The 16,225-nt window shown below is 41.0% G+C and overlaps 2 protein-coding genes across 3 annotated transcripts; both read right to left on the bottom strand.

Moving 5' to 3' along the window:
* Positions 1-26: 26 nt before the first annotated feature.
* Positions 27-9,833, bottom strand: alg9 (ALG9 alpha-1,2-mannosyltransferase). The gene is made up of 15 exons (XM_033650848.2): positions 9,678-9,833; positions 6,611-6,746; positions 6,345-6,479; positions 6,091-6,161; positions 5,853-5,941; positions 5,320-5,455; positions 5,123-5,210; positions 4,719-4,824; positions 3,571-3,693; positions 2,966-3,120; positions 2,734-2,863; positions 2,484-2,631; positions 2,237-2,366; positions 2,021-2,151; positions 27-731 (listed from the first exon to the last, which is right to left on the bottom strand). Exons 1-15 carry the CDS (start codon positions 9,815-9,817, stop codon positions 608-610), a joined length of 1,842 nt encoding a protein of 613 aa, XP_033506739.2. The 5' UTR covers positions 9,818-9,833; the 3' UTR covers positions 27-607.
* Positions 9,834-11,858: 2,025 nt separating this feature from the next.
* Positions 11,859-16,124, bottom strand: fdxacb1 (ferredoxin-fold anticodon binding domain containing 1). Of its 2 annotated transcripts, none has more exons than XM_033636470.2 (6): positions 16,078-16,124; positions 15,586-15,774; positions 15,351-15,507; positions 13,734-13,937; positions 13,445-13,603; positions 11,859-13,349 (listed from the first exon to the last, which is right to left on the bottom strand). In XM_033636470.2, the coding sequence occupies exons 2-6, from the start codon at positions 15,761-15,763 to the stop codon at positions 12,089-12,091; spliced, it is 1,959 nt and encodes a 652-aa protein (XP_033492361.2). In that variant the 5' UTR covers positions 15,764-15,774; positions 16,078-16,124; the 3' UTR covers positions 11,859-12,088. The 2 variants fall into 2 exon arrangements, with proteins under 2 accessions (XP_033492361.2, XP_078028582.1); XM_078172456.1 differs by lacking the exon at positions 16,078-16,124 and adding an exon at positions 16,024-16,050.
* Positions 16,125-16,225: the final 101 nt, after the last annotated feature.

Genomic DNA, 16,225 nt, shown 5'->3' with positions numbered 1-16,225 from the left:
ACTGTCCCAATAAAAAAACAGGAGGGTTTTATTCGCAGTCAATCAAGTTTTTATTAACATTCCAAGTTAAATTACTAACGCACCCTCGCTTTCATTCATCTCCACCACTCACATCCAACAGAGCACACAGTAAGATACTGTTCAAGTTCAGGTGAGCAAACACTACAAGATTTCTTTGATTCATTATTTAGAAAAAAAAAAGCCACATCCATTCAGGCCACGTTTTTCAACAAAGTATGAAAACAAAAAACACTTATCTGTGTGTATCGGCCTGTCCTGGGCTTAATACATATAAAAATCTTGTAGTGTGCATCCACTCTAAGACATTCACTTACACACACACACAAACTGAGATAAAACGTTTCACATACAGGTCCAGCCAAGCACACATACATAACATTTTCTCTTCAGTCAATCACACACACACCCACAAGCAGACATAACGTCCTTAAAGGGTCTGATATCTTCAAATGAGACATGAGACAAATATTTCAAGACACATGCATGCATACACGTCCACACATCATTCACACGAATACCAGCTGCTTTGAGGGGAAGTGATTGATTTCCAGGATTTTGTACTTGTGGCCAGGCTGAAGTCCAAAGGTCAGCCGTGGGTCCGCTTACGAGGCTGCTTTTGCCGCCGCGGTTTCAAGATGACGTAGCGCCTGTAGGTGGTGTGATGATCTGATATAAACGGGATGTAGAATGCTCTGAAGAGGGGAGATGACCTGAGAGAGAAATATTTCTTATTAACAAACTTGCATCAGCCTCTTTTAGGCCTTAGTGCAGAGGAGAAATTTAAAGGGACATTGTGTAACATTTTCAGTTGTTTATTGGCAAAAATTGATGTCTGCATTCATAAATATGTCATCACTGGTGTACTATTACCTCCACCAATAATCTGACTTATTCTCGTAAAAGGAGAATTTCGGATTTGCTTGTACATTGTGCGGGTAAGTCGTCTGTGGGGTTCCATTACGTTTCGCCATCTTGAGAATACACCCGCCAGCAAGGGACATACAGCACCGCCTTCGGCGTTTTCGTTGAGAGCCAGGCCAGCACTGCGTGACTGAGGAGCCGGAGAGGAGCAAGAGGCGCTTTGCTACTACCCTGGCAAATGTGAAACAAAGTCCCACTCTTTGAGCATAATGCAGGATCATGCATATGCAGCATCATGAGAGACGGAATCCTTGTCGCCAAGAAAGCGCAAAAGGGAATAGAAAAGGCAGCGTGACCGGCGAATTAAAAAAACGAAGGCCCACATCGGGGTAGCCTTTCCCAGGTAGAGAGAGCTGCTGAGGGAGAATGGTAATGCAATCACAGGCCAGCGCTAACAGCGGCTTGTTTTTTTAATTCGCCAGTCACGCTGCCTTTTTGATTCCCTTTTGCACTTTCTTGGCGACGAAGATTCCGTCTCCCGTGATGCTGCATAATACATGATCCTGCATTATGCTCAAAGAGTGGGACTTTGTTATGCTGCAGTAGTGCCGCTGGCCACTAACAGCTGTTAGCGGCGCAGTGTTGCGAGGAGAGGGATGAGGTGTGTGAGGTTGAGCCACTTGTCAGTTGTCAAAGGACAAGACGTGATTGGTTTGTTTCAGTTTACATCCGCCCCAACAGTCCTACGTTGTAAACACAGCCAGCATGGTGACGAGGGGGTTTGTCAACTCGCGTCGCGTGTGTCTGTGTAGGAGCCTGAATGAATACTCCATGTAGTATCGGATGACATGGTTTCATCACTGTTATCTTTTTGGTACACAGCGGCTACAGTTGTTGCAATACGTGTTTGAAACAGTGAGGCGCTAGAGTGCGCCATCTGTTTGAATACAATATATGATTTCAACGTTAGATGGGAGAAATTCCTACACACTGTGGCTTTAAATATTAAGCAGATACTTCTTATTCTGGGCCTTCTTTAACCTTTAAGCTTTTTTAAATTTAGAAATGTATATTTGTATGAACTTCAGAAGACTTGAGAGCCATTATTTCTGTGCAAATTCTGCATTTGTGAACATACCTTGAGGCTTGAAGGAAAGGCTTATAGGCGATGACGTTCCACTCCTCTTTGTTGGCTGAATAACGTGGCTCCAGCGGCGTCTCTTCATCTATGTCCAGATCTACTAAGTAGTGGCACTGCCGTAAATCCACCTGCCCAGAGCACAAATTTCACAATTAAAATGCAACTGCTACTGAGTGCAGTGTCCATGTGTCAACATGTGTATGAGCAACTTACATATCTGGTCGGCTCCTCCAGGTTCTGGTCGTTCATGTTCGCTGGGATGATCTGCGTGGCCAGAGGACCAGACGCGTATGGCTGAGGCAGCTGCCCTTTAAACTCAGACTGAATGAAGTGCAGTTGCCAGCTGGGGATTAGAACCAGAAACTATTAGCAGATGACACAGTCACATCTGGAAATGGCATATACACTTTCCATACTTTATTAGACATTGAATAGCTGCATAGGAATCTTGGATACTGACTTGGGCGGTAGCAGGAAGCTGCTTGGAAAGCGGTACCACTCTTTGCCAACACACACACTGACAGGTCTGCCTTCAGGGACTGAGTGAAGAGTCGGATCCTTGGCGATGCGATGGAACTCTGGGTACAGGTCCAGAGGGGCGTGGTAGCCTGTAGACAGAGGAAAAATCTCATATCATCCATCTTGAAGTGTTGCTTTTGTTGCCTGACACTGCTCCTTACACTGAGAGTAGTGTCTGTGTGTACACACACCTCTGAAGAGAGCAACAGAACGAGACAGTGACAGCACTGTGAAGACCACGACTGCGCTTAGAGCCAACCAGTTGGAGGAGACGGTGTAGTGCTCCAGTCGGTACCGCTGGAACAGGAAGTGGTAGCATTTCTGCAAAAAATAAAATCAATCTGTTATAACTCAGTATTTACAGATTCTAAAAAAGGGGTCTGCTGAAGTTTTGCTACTAGAACCAAAATTGGAAAAACATACCTGTAGAGAGGAGAGGGCTACTGCTCCGCTGAGGCAGATGAGAGGGTAGATGGGAAACAGAAAACGCTCTTCTTTATGAGGTCTTGTGAAGAAAACCAACATCCACAGATACATGGGAGACAGAGTCAGCCAGTATGGACGGCCCAGGTTCTGTACTGCAGAAAACACACGTGTGCACAAGCATGTGAAGTTACACGAAAAGCTGCTTCAAGAATTTACAACACAGCAAATAAACTCTTTAAACATGTGTTAGATTAGATTAATGTCTAGTTATTGCTGCAAACTTATGATGCCGATACTAAGCAGGACTCAGGTACAGGACATTTTTAATGGCAGGGTACAACAGTTTTGTAATAGCATCAGTTAATAGGTACAGGAACCATCACATAAGCTTTCAATCTGTTCCCCAGAATAACTTGTTAAATACATGAAACAATGGGGGAAAGTACCCAAGTGCCTCACAACCACACCTCTTATTATTATGACACATACTGCTCTGCTGAGGCAGAAGCCTAACGACCTTTCTATCCCCCAAAAAGGGCAGGCAATGACAACAGTTAGTCTTTTTTTTAGTGCTGGTGTATAAAAACACAAACTGTCCTCACCATTGAACCTGTGTAACAGTGTCTCCATGAGAGCTGTGAGTGGCAGAGAGAACAGTGCCAGAGCAAACACCAGGTTGAAGTTCAGGATCCCATTTGCAAAGTAGAAATGCCACGGCTCTGTACCTGAAAATGAAACAATGAAAAACATGCAAAATATTACAGCTAATGTAAAGACAATCACAACAAAGACAATACAAAGTTACTGCAAGAGTTAATTAAAGAGAAAATCCACAGACGAGACGGATAAAGAATTTGTTATAACAGGTGAAACACTGACTAATGATGGTGGAGACACAAGCCCAGAGGTCCTTTACATATTTTGTAACTGTCTGTGAATTAAGTTTATGTCTATTTACAACCTGCTGGCACACTGTCAAAGATCTGATATGATAGTGTTGATGCGCCCTCTACAGTCCACTATAAACAGTGCAGCTTTAAATTTTTCAGGTTTTTAATTTAAGATCCATCTGCTCTATTCTGACTCCTCACTTCCAGTACTGTTTAGAAAAAACAAACTGTTAATGGTGCATTTAACTGTTGCTTGACAAAACTACTCATGGAAATGTCGCTGGCTGAGGAATTCTATTTCTGATGCTCTGACTAACTGATCAGTTCTAGTAGAGTCCTACCGTTTTCTTGCTGTGATTTAAGATTGTTCACCTATAAAAAAGATTAGAGCTTATATATTGCATTTTGTTTATACTTCATACTGTGAATCTCTTCACATCCCTTGGCCAGTTGTGCACATTTCTGCACAAACTACCACTTCTAAAAAATGAAATGAAAGGAAATTGGATGCTGATTCTGATTCTGTTTTTCACACAGCACATTAAACAACGATCACTGGCTGTTGGCTTGTGGCTGTAATAAAACCTGGTATGGCACAAAGCAGTTTTAATCATGCAGACTCTTTGCTCTGCAGTCGCTGTAATAAAGCACATGCCCTAGAAAATGGCTCCGTGTAACATGCAGAATTAGATAATATGAAAATGTTGTTTCTCTTCAACAAAATGAAACATAATAAAAAGCACTTTATGACAAAATAGAGGGAGCGTGTGTTCCCAAGCTGAATGGGCAACATCAGATTCTGTTTTTTGCCAACAAGATATAAAATGATACAGTAGTGATGTGTGCTTTTTGTATATTACCATACAGATCAGGTCCGTGTGGTGTGAAGACGTTATACAGCAGAATATTGAGCGGAGCAATGACCAGTTTGCCATAAAAGAAAGAGTCTACTGCCATGAGGGGTACCTGAGAAACACACACAGGATAAACACAGAGGAAAGTGATAGACCCTTATACATTTTCCTTTCACAACATAAACATGATATTGTGTAATTTTTGAAGAATTTCACACACAAATATATACAGTGTATGCATATGTACCATGACAATGTCTTTGTTATATTATTTTCTGTATGACATACTAATGACTAACTCTCCAACACTGTCCTGCACACACTGCAGCTGTGACACTGCAAATAATCTCATATACAGGCACCTTTGTCCTGTAATATGCAAATTTAAAGTTTTAAAAATACATTCTCACCAGCAACAGAAGCAGAGCGACAGCCGACCAGGTGATAAAACTTTTCCACTGCCTCTTTAACACCAGCAGGTCGAAGGCGATCGGAATCCTGCAGAGGAAATAAAGTATAGCTTCATTAAGAGTAATAAATTTGGACGAGCCTGTCTGGGGGGGGGAAAGTGTAGCTGACAAATAGGCATTTTAGTGTATTATCTTACCCGACCAGAGCGGAGAATGGCCATCCAACGATGGCGCCAGCAGCCACACCCATGATGGCTAACGGAGTTGAGTCCTGAAACCACCCCGTCATGGCAACCAGCGTTGTGTACATACAGAAAGAGGAAGGCAGGAATGCTGAGGAGCAAGAACATAAGAGGATGATCACAAAAAATGAGCAGCAAGCCACAAACCTGAGTCAATATGTTACCTCTGCAAAGCCTTACTCATCCGACTTTCATTTGAGCAGAACAACAAAAAATATTCCGTCTTAAATGTATACTGCACACTGTACACATGGCAGTTCTGCTCCATATTTTTGATCAGTGTGTGCTGATTTGGCAATAAAAAGGACAGACAAATACAGCTCTGTGATAAGTTACTTGAAAAATCTGGAAGTCAAACACCTGGAAAAGAGAGAACCTAGAAACGTAGTAGGGATGAAAGTGAGTAGAAAAAGAGTAAAAAATACAGAATGGTGAGATATGACAACAGAGACGGAAATGGATTAACTAAGCGAATAAATCTGACCAACCTGCAGATGAGCAGAACATTCCCGTGCTCAGGACAAGGAATGCCAACATCAGACGGCCCACATGCAAACCAAACTTCTTACAAACTGCCCTGTCAGACACACAAACCAAACTGTTAACTTCCATATCATATATAGATATTTATAAAAAAACATCTAGTCAATCATCACAAAACTCTTAAGCCAAGGTGCTTACAGTAAGATGCCTACTTTAATTTATTTAAGAGGAGTGTAAACTCACTTGTAGAAATAGAGCTCACAGACACAGCAGGAGAACGCTAAGACACATCGTACAAAGTAGAACACCAACACCTGCAAGAGTCACAACACAAGCCTGAAACCTCTGCAAATACTCCAGCATTATGACATACACGTCTCTGTTCGTGTGTGTGTGTGTGTGTGTGTGTATTTGTGTAATTTTTTCCCCAGATTTTTACTGAAAAAAACATATTTTTCTTTAGACAATAGAATATAATAGAACAGTGGAATACTTACCTTGTTTGTCTGTAGAACATGGGCGTGTAAACAAGCAGGCAGAGCATGCAACCACAGGTAAGTGTAGGACCTGATGGCGTACAATGGAGAATATTCCCACGTTTGCATCCCTGTGCCGTACAGCAGGTAGTGCATCTGTCAAAACAGTCAACAATTGCAGATTACTGGAACAACAAAGAGATTCTGACACAGATATAAGAAGATCCCTGCCACAAATGACAGCAAGCTGCACTTGAGGATGTCTGATAGTAGTGAGTGGCACTCACAGGCTCCCAGTAGTTGAACGTCTCATCGCAGTCTGAGATGTTGCTGAGCAAAGCTGCGCAGAAGCGTGCGGAGAGCAGGCATTTAAATGCAGTCGAACCTTCCGGAGCCCATACCTGCCCTCCCCGACTTATTGATCTATTTAAAAAAAAAAAAAAAAAAAAAAAAAAAGACACAGATGTACAAATGCAAAATACCATAGAATAATATATGCATTATTATTAAAATCTGTTTCAGCAAAATGTATTTAACAACATCAAAATGTACTTCAATAGTTTATCATGTCTGCTTTGTGCATATTTAATAGAAGATGACCCAGTCTCATTAGCCATCAACAGCAACCTAATGAAGCTGTACACTGGCCTTTGATGCTTCTCTGTGTGTTTTAACATAATGCAGGCTTAATTGATTGATGTTTCCACTGCACCTGCTTTTAATAAAACACCAATAAAAGCCCCCATTATGGTAATCATTTCAGAGCTGGCTACTTAATATGCCCTTAATTACAAAATTAAGCGTTTGGTGGAACACAAAGTAAATGTCAGCTCACAGCGGAGGACAGATAAGCCTGTATTACTCCAAGGACTGAAAGACAGAGAAAACACAAATGAACTATGTCTGAGCAATATCACTTGTATCAAAAGGCCTATTAAAACTAATTATATGTTAGGCAGTGGCACAGCTGTCCTCCACTGCTCTCTGGGTTCCAGTTTTTCACAATTAGCGGCCTGTTTGGTGTCTGTTTTCAGCTCCTGGCTCTTCCCTGTTTTAAGTCGTGTGAGCACGTGTGCATTTTACAGATGTAATTAGGGATTACAGCCGATATTGTCTTTAAAATTAAATATCGGAATCTGCAAACATGCTGATAATATCAATATGTCATCGAATGAATATTATATACATTAGAAAGTATTGTATTTCATGTCTCCATCTGCCGGTGGGCCATCATGATAAGGGTATGCATGCATAATCGGGGTGGGCAATATGGCCATAAAATAATATCACAACATTTCATGGGATTTTTGTGATAATGATATTCTTGAGGATATAAAAAAATAGTAAAAAAAAATGTATTATTAATCTAAGAACATTGAATGGCAACAAAATAATTGATAAACAGTTTGCTGTCAAATATTCAGTAAAAACTAAACATAAATTAACATTTCTTTAGATTGTACAACAACAACAGTAACTCAGAGTGAGATTCAGATTCTGTTTAAAATATTATTGGTTAAACAAAACAAAATCTACCAGAAATTACACATTTAAACAGCTCCCAAATACAAAAACAAGTACCCTGGGATCTATATATATAAATAAACAGGTGATTTCCTTCTTTTAGTAAAATCCTAAATGATTGAGTTTTTTTTTTCCACCTGGACCTTTATGCTCTGCCATTTCTCCTCTAATCATCACGCTGTAACCTGTGACAGGCTGTTATGATACTACAACTATTGCACAGTCACATATATGTAGTTTTTGGTCGAGCCATGAGTGTCATGTAGGTTTACATTACCAATAATTTATGACAAAATCACTTGATGACACTGACTCTAGTGTGCGCACAGTGAGAGAGGAGAAGGAGAGACGCTGTGCTGCTGCCGGAGGAGCCGCTGAATGAGTTCCCTCTGAGTCTAAGACGCCACAGTTTATGACACGCTACTGAAGCTGCTCCTCTTTTTAGAACCACAGCTGAGTCAGTAATAATTTCACTTTCAGCCACGCTTGTTGTTGCCGTGCGCAACAGTATGACATCAATATATCAACAAGTCTAAATATCGCGGGTATCACAATATAACTTTTTCATATATTATAAATTATACCAGTATTATCATGAACGATATGATATGGCACACCTCTAATGCATAATATGATGTTAATTCCACTACAGAGGAGACTTGATGATCACTAATATTAGGTGGGGAAAAAGTGGAAATATCAATATTGGTTTTGGTTATCGGTCAAATGAGTTGTTACATATCGGCATATCACATATCGGCAAAAAATCCAACATCATGCATCTCTATATGTCATACATTTATATATTTTGATGTTGAATTTAAAACCTTTAATTCATCCATTCATTTGCGTAACCACTTATCTTGTTAAGGGTCGCAGGGGAGCTGGAGCCTATCCCAGCTGACACTGGGAGAGAGGCGGGGTGCACCCTGGACAGGTCGCCAGAGTATCTGTTTTCACGCTAGTCGTTTAGTACAGTCATAAAAGCATTCCACATTGTATTTCACTACACATGTTGTCTGTACTGCATGTGACAAACTTTTAAATCATTGAATCTGAAACCTATAATTACATCATTTGTAGTTTCTAGTGGGGCGCTTACAATGAGCAGATTGCTGAGGATGTCAGACACCACATTATCTGTGGAAACACACTGTACTTATTCCCACTACCTGTCAATGCTTATTTTAGTTGGGCTACCTCCCAGATGTGGACAGCTGTATGCTTAATCTAGAAGCATGTCAGTATGGTAACAGTGATAACCTCCACTCCTCCTTGTGTCCGGCAGTGTTTCCTCCTCTTCACACCCCTCATCAGATTAGCCGGCTCAGATGCAGCTTAGCATTGATCCTCACGTTACGTTTTGTTATGACACGTCATCCCACAAACTGATAGTAGTTATTTGAAGAATTTCAGCAAATATCAACAACAACAATTACTGATCTGAAATAAACGTTTATGCCCGTGCTGAGCACCAGTTGACCCACTGGTTGTCAGATATCATAAACCTGGCAGGATGACAGGTGGAGGGGATGAATGAAGAACACCAGGTAACCCAACTGCGTTATATTATAAACATACTTTAATAAAAAACGCAACTAACTAAGCGGAAACACAACTTAACAGCCACTGTACTTCAACCTGCTGTAAACTCATAGTCCTGTATGTTGTTTGGTGAACGTTATCAACCGTTGATATCTTGTTGTTGTGATCCAAACTTGCCTAACGTGTCAAAGTAGCTAGCTAGCTTAGCTTCCCCCGCTCGAGCTGTCAGTCAGACCGGGGATGGAGCCCGCAGCACCGGCGTCTCCTCTCCCGGCTCATACTCACTCTTGTCGGGTCTCTGTGGTTTTACTGTCATCACCGCCCTTCTCCTCTTTCGGTGGCCGCGCCTCGGCGGGGACGTTCACGTTGTTTGCATCTTGTCTGCTGCCTCGCCTGGTTCGCTGCCGAAGCGCCTTGGCCGCCATGTTTTCCGATTCTGCACCCGAGTGAGACTTCGGTAATTTCCGCCGCTGTCCGGTTATTGACACCTCTCATCATCACAGTGAACGGATGGTAGTGGTCTCAGGATGAAACCTCTCAGTCAGGTGCACTCAGCTGTCTTTTAACCTTGTTCTTATCATATATTCTTATTATATATTTTTTGTCCTTATCTATTTATTTATTTTTTATGATTATTTTTATTAGGTTTCAGCCAAAGTTTCATTTTTCATCACTGACAAACAACCTTACTATCACAATCCAATAATAACAATAATAATAGTAATAATAATAATAATAATAATAATAATAAGCATCATCACCAACAAAACAATCACATACAAATTACTAGCCAAGTCCAGTTCAGAGGGGTCCACCGTGTCCAAGATGGGTTGCCATATTCTAATAAATCCCTAACATTGTCATGAAGAGTATAAGTCATTTTTTCCAGAGGGATAGTTCCCTATACCTCCTCATACCAGTTGTCCATTGCAGAGACTTCCTTCGAGTTGTTAATCTGAGGATAGTCCTCCTTGCTTTGTGTATATATATATATGTGCAATCCTACCCCTCAGTCATGGTGTACAATGAAGCCTGTGTAGAGTTTTAAATTGCACCTCTCTATCGGTATTACATCTCAAAATAGTATGTGATGCCCAAACGTTTTCTTTGTCCTCATTTTTAAGAGGAATGTGTAAAAAACCCATACACATGACTGAGGAATGGAGTTTTAAAAAAAAGGCAACCTCTCAAGGAAATAGGGATTTGTAACCCCCACAAATGACATGTTAATAAACATCAGCCACTTACTCGTGTGTCTTTACAGCCCTTGGTCAGTGTCTTGGAAAGTATTACTAATTACTTTGGGTAAAAATACAGTGTGTAGAGTCTTTTAGTAAGAGCAGCACTTTCTTTCCAGGAAACGCGGGAAATCATGAATTCCTAGTCACCCAAAGCCTCAAACACAACATCAGAGGAACAGTGGTGGACAGTTTACAATGTTGCACTTACTTAAAGGTCCAATGTGTGAGATTTAGGGGGCTATATTTGCAGAAATTGCATATAATATAATAAGTATGTTTCTTCAGTGTATAATCATTTGGGTCACAAGTCACAAACAAGTCCTGTCTCTCCTGTGAGGCTAAGAAAAGAGTAGTTACTGCAACATTTTCACCAGGTTTGGATTATGGTGATTTGTTGTACATGAATGCATCTGCACATTGTTTGCACATGTTAGATACTGCATATCATAGTGCACTGAGATTTGTTACAAAATGTAAAGTCCTTATCATCACTGGACGCTTTATTCCAGAGCTGGTCGGCCATCTTTGACCTTTTGTAGGCTCAGTCACTGGTGTTTGTTCATTTATAAAGCCAAACTGGGTAAACTCCCTTTGTATGGTTGTACTACTTTATACTTCTACTCACTGTATTTCATACTGAAATGTACTTTGTACTTCACTATATTTATTGTTATATTTACTGGTTACTTTGATTTTATATAAAAAAATATATGATCAACTTCTTACATATGATGCAGTTTTTATAGATTTAAGGTTATGCATACCCTCACAGGTGTTTTCAGTTATGCTGCCCAAATAAACCTACTCAGGTTGGAGTTGTGTGAAGCTATAATGGGATTTACAGTAAGGTCATCATGTACTTACAAGAATAATAGAGCTGTAAATTGCACCGCAACAAAATTCATGATTAACAAATGACAAAAATGTATTTTTTGTGTTGTTGCACAATAATAATAACTTGTGTGAACAGATTTGGGATGTTTCAGGTTACATATTTTGAATCCAAGAGTATTTTTACACTGAGGTATTGGACCCAGTTTTACTTCAGTAAAGGATCTGAGTACTTCCACCACTGCAGAGGGATAAACTGGCTTTGCTCGTTTCTTGTTGACAGAGTTAATTGATTTCAGGGCTGTTTTACTGCAAAATATTTGCTTGTGTGCTTTGTCACAGCATGTATTCCATGTGATTTTGACAATTTTACAATATTTGATAGACCACAACTTTATTTTAAATAACATGTTTATTATATGACAATGAAAACACACAAACACACAGAATGCCAATCACAATTCAAATATATATAGCACACAATGCCTCAACTACTGTAAACACTGTTCAGTTTTGCAGATTATACGCTTATAATTTGCTTGCAGTTACAAACTGACTTGTAGTTATAATGTCTCTGAAAAAAATAAGAGGTTCAATCCCTGATCCTCCTGAATCCAAATGTCGCTACCTGATGGTGACTTGCAACCTAGACGTAAGAAGGGATTCCAGGTCTTTATGAAACTTGAGGGCTTGTGTGTGTGAGAGAGCGTGTGTGTGTGATTGGTAGGTGAGTCTGTAACAGTAACTAGTCTGGCTAAGGTCAGGATGTGAGAACATGTCGATGAGTTTGACATGCTCCACAGTCCCATGACTGGCCTCTCTGATCACAGCATGGAACTTCCTCTCCTCCCACGTCGGCCCTGTCCAGAAGCTGATGTCAAAGCTGAAGTGCTCGGGGAACAGGGAGAATGGGTGGAAAGGTTTCCCTGGCAATGGGCAGAGTGCAAAGTGCTGTAAAAAGCGTGGGTCGTGTGACCACAGCAGCCGCCAGTCGGGGAGTGAGAACAGAAGCACTGCGAGGAGGTCCAAATTTAGGGACACGGTGACGCTGACGTCTTTGATGTTGTCACTTTCATTGCTTGCTGACACCCTGCCAACCAAACCCATTGGCTGTGCCATCAGACGCACACCTCCCTGCTCTGTGACTAGGGAGACCCCATAAGGAACGAGCAGTGTTTCAAGCCTTTGCCCGAGCAATTTGATTGGCTCACATTCTGAAATGAAATCACCTCTGAAGAGAAGCTCGTGAAAGGCAGGCAGAGCCCAGTGGTTGACGGGCACATTCCTGAACACCAGGCCACTAATGCCAAATAACAAGCTGGGGACACCATTACAGCCCCCAGACGGCCCGTCCTTCTTATGTCCTTCAACTTCAACACTTTTATTATTTCCCTCATCCTCCCTGTGACTCTCTGCATCGTTAGTCAACTCTTTTTTAGTTAGAAGCTCTTCCATTTGAGGGAGCAGTGTTGGACGCAGCATATAAAGACCGCTTTCCCCTTCAGGATCAACATCAAGAGAGCATGCGGACCGTAAGCTCTCAGCTGCTTTGCTCCTCACCCTGTCCATTTTATCTGAGGTAGCACATGTGGCCGACAGAGTGTCTCGTGTGTCTGTGTGTCCCCGGCTGTCCGAACACATCAGGTGATCTTTTTCTTTGCCTGTAAAGGTTTGAGCGTCAGAGTTGAGGTCTTTCTGAAGCGGCTGGACCCAGTAGCAGTGTGCAATGTCGACGTCACAGCAGCATGCCTGCAGCTGTTTGGCCGTGAGGAGGAAGGGAATGGTCTCTGTCGCCATGGAGACAGACCACTTCTCCGCCAGTCCTTTGAGAAGAAAATCTTGCACCAACCTGACAGGGTGGACAGAACCTGAGCAGAGAAATCCCCTGATGAAAGAGAAGAGACATGTGGTTATGTAACTTTTCCTTGCGTCGGAGGTTTATTATACTCGAACAACCAGACAGACTCTGTGTTACCGTACCTGAATATGTAATCACTGAGCTCGGCTGGGATGTTGTACTGAACTTTGTCCCCTTCAACGACCTCCTCCACCTTACGTATCTGAGCAGGGGTGTATGGGAGGCTGCGAGTAAACACATGGACCAAACCTTTCTCCACATGAAAGCCTTTATCCTGGCTCCTGTATGACAGCAGCACCATCATTAGAGAGTGGCAGTATGCAAACGCACATCACACACAGACACACACACACACACACACAAAGGGCTGTTTCTATTTATACCACAGTAACACTCACCTTTACTCCTTACCTGTATCCAGTGCACTTGTAGCTCTGGTATCTCTCACTTTCAAACGGATGGACATCACTGAGGATCAAGTGTGCCTCTGCTGCCATGGCAGCCACCTGCCAGCTGTTGTGCCACTCTCGCTTCGGCTGGTCCGCTGGTGTCCCACCCTGTCCGTTGCACAAGGACACATGAACCTCCCCGTCTTCAGACAACACTTGAACACAACTGGAGGCACAGAAAAACAAACATGAGTGTGTCGTCACAGAAAACAGAAGGTATCAATAGCCACTATAATAATCAGAGTTTCATTGCAGATACCAAAATGAATCTTTTTTTAGGATACCTTAGTTTGAGAAATATAAATGTGTTTTTCTGAAATGTTGATTGATATCTAGATTCAAACAGCCATAAGAGAGCTTAAGTACATAAATCAAACTGACAAACCGGACATAAATCAAGAACTGTCTGATCAAAGAATTAACATTTGATGCCATCTCTTAGTACTCAACAGCTGTCAGTACTTTGTCTTACAGACTATCGAGTTATCCAGTCATATCAATTCTGAATATTTTAAATGGTTTCAATACTAGCATCTATACACCTGAACCAGCTGCACTTTCTCGCTCTTTCTTATCGATAATGTTTACTTCAGCCATTCTGCTGTCCTGCTACTTACAAAGAAAATAAGTCGTCGTCATTATGATATCGCCTTGTTATATTTATCTTTTAATAAAAAAAATGACATTGTATGCCCTTAATGTCAAGTAAGTGCCCTTGGTATAAAAAAAAATAGTATTTAATATAATTTTTTTCAAGGTATTATATAAAAGATGGAAATTCCAGTCTTGTGACAACACTACTACAGAAAAATTCAGTCAGAACAATGAAACAAATCTCAGGTCTGATACCTGGTTCTATTCATAATTTGTAGTTATTGAGCTAAATATTGCAAAACCAGCATTAGGAAGTGTCATAAATGTACTGCACCAGAGTAAAATTTTAAATCAGTGGTTTAAAAAAGGAAGTTTGGACGGAAACAAAACACTGTGAAAAGGGGGGGAAAAATCTATTAAGATCCAGCCTTCTTTTTTTTCATTAAGTGTTTCAAGATGTAAAATGAACTTGAATAATTAATGTTATATTTCTTTAGTGTTGAGGAGTAACTACTTAAATTTCAAATTAAATGTAATCAGTTACAGCTGCTGAGAAAAAAAATATATAATGAAATTGCAGGTACTTATCAAAAGGTTGGTGATTACAAAGGAGTTACATTTGAATATATTTTTTTCTGCATAAAATTTATTCATAAAATATAATATTCATTCTGTTGCTCTGAATCTTTGCACCATACAGAAATGCCTTCTTTTGGCATAGTCCATTTCTGGACACTTTTCAGCTTTATTACCCAGTTTAAAACATTTGTTGGTAAAGTAGTCAATTATAATAACTTACAAAATTTTGAGGAAATAATTAAAGTAGTTACATTAGTCGTTATATTTTTAACTGGCTAAATAGTGACCTGTAACCCATTATATTTCAAAAAATAGCCTTTCCAACACTGTAATTCCATTAACATCTGCTGACACTGTGTAACACGATTTATTTGGTGGAATTTAGAGAGATCTCTGACATTCATACCTGAGGAAGAAGCGTTTGAGAAGTTTTCTGTTCTTTTTAACCCCACTTTTTCTCCCGCAGTGAGGGAAGTTAAACACCACCCGGTCAAACAGACGACCCTGAAGAGACGCACATTCCTCCAGCTTTGTGCAGTCCACCTCGAAAAGCACAACTCCGCCTGTTCAACACATGAGAAAATAAAAGTGAGCCACAAAATACAGCTCAGCACAAAATGACAGTACTCACAAACCCGTACCAGAGTCCTTGATGATCTTAATGTTATTGGCTGCGCCCTCATGCCGCAGTGCCTCCTCCTGATGCTGCAGGCAAGTGGCCGTAATGTTGGTCTCTGTCTCGGAGTATTGCTGGCTCACAGAGGCAGAAAACGAGAAGTTCCCTTCTCCCACCAGCAATATGGACCGTGAAGGAGACATGTCCAGCCCAACTGGAAATGAAGGACACACAAAAACTCAATTCCCTGAAGGTTAAGCTGAATTTTATCGCATTAAGTACGAAGAAGGAGAAGCGCGTAGGAGCGTCAATGACCACGTTACACCGCCAGTCTTCTTCACGGTTTAATATAATCGTAATAATTGCATATTTTAGTAAATAATGTCCGTATCTTGTGTCTGAGACGGCCTCGGGCTGAAAAACAAAGAATAAATGGACTGTGATGTAGTTTAAAGCCGGTGACCTTCTCCTGCTCCCCGGCGCTGCAGTACATGAAAGCCGAATAATATTATCTCACCTGTAGCAGCTTGCGCTGAGCGCTGTGTCACAGATACAGTAGTCCGATGAGAAACAAATTTCAGGAACGTTACGCTGATTCCCCGAGCAGTCAAAGCCCCCAGAAAACAAAACTAACATATTTTAAATTCATGTTAGGCTGTTATAAT

This window comes from Epinephelus lanceolatus, chromosome 11, assembly GCF_041903045.1.
Source record: "Epinephelus lanceolatus isolate andai-2023 chromosome 11, ASM4190304v1, whole genome shotgun sequence".
Taxonomy (NCBI): domain Eukaryota; kingdom Metazoa; phylum Chordata; class Actinopteri; order Perciformes; family Serranidae; genus Epinephelus; species Epinephelus lanceolatus.
The sequence above is the reverse complement of the archived record's forward strand: the minus strand, read 5'-3'. Positions and strand labels throughout refer to the sequence as shown.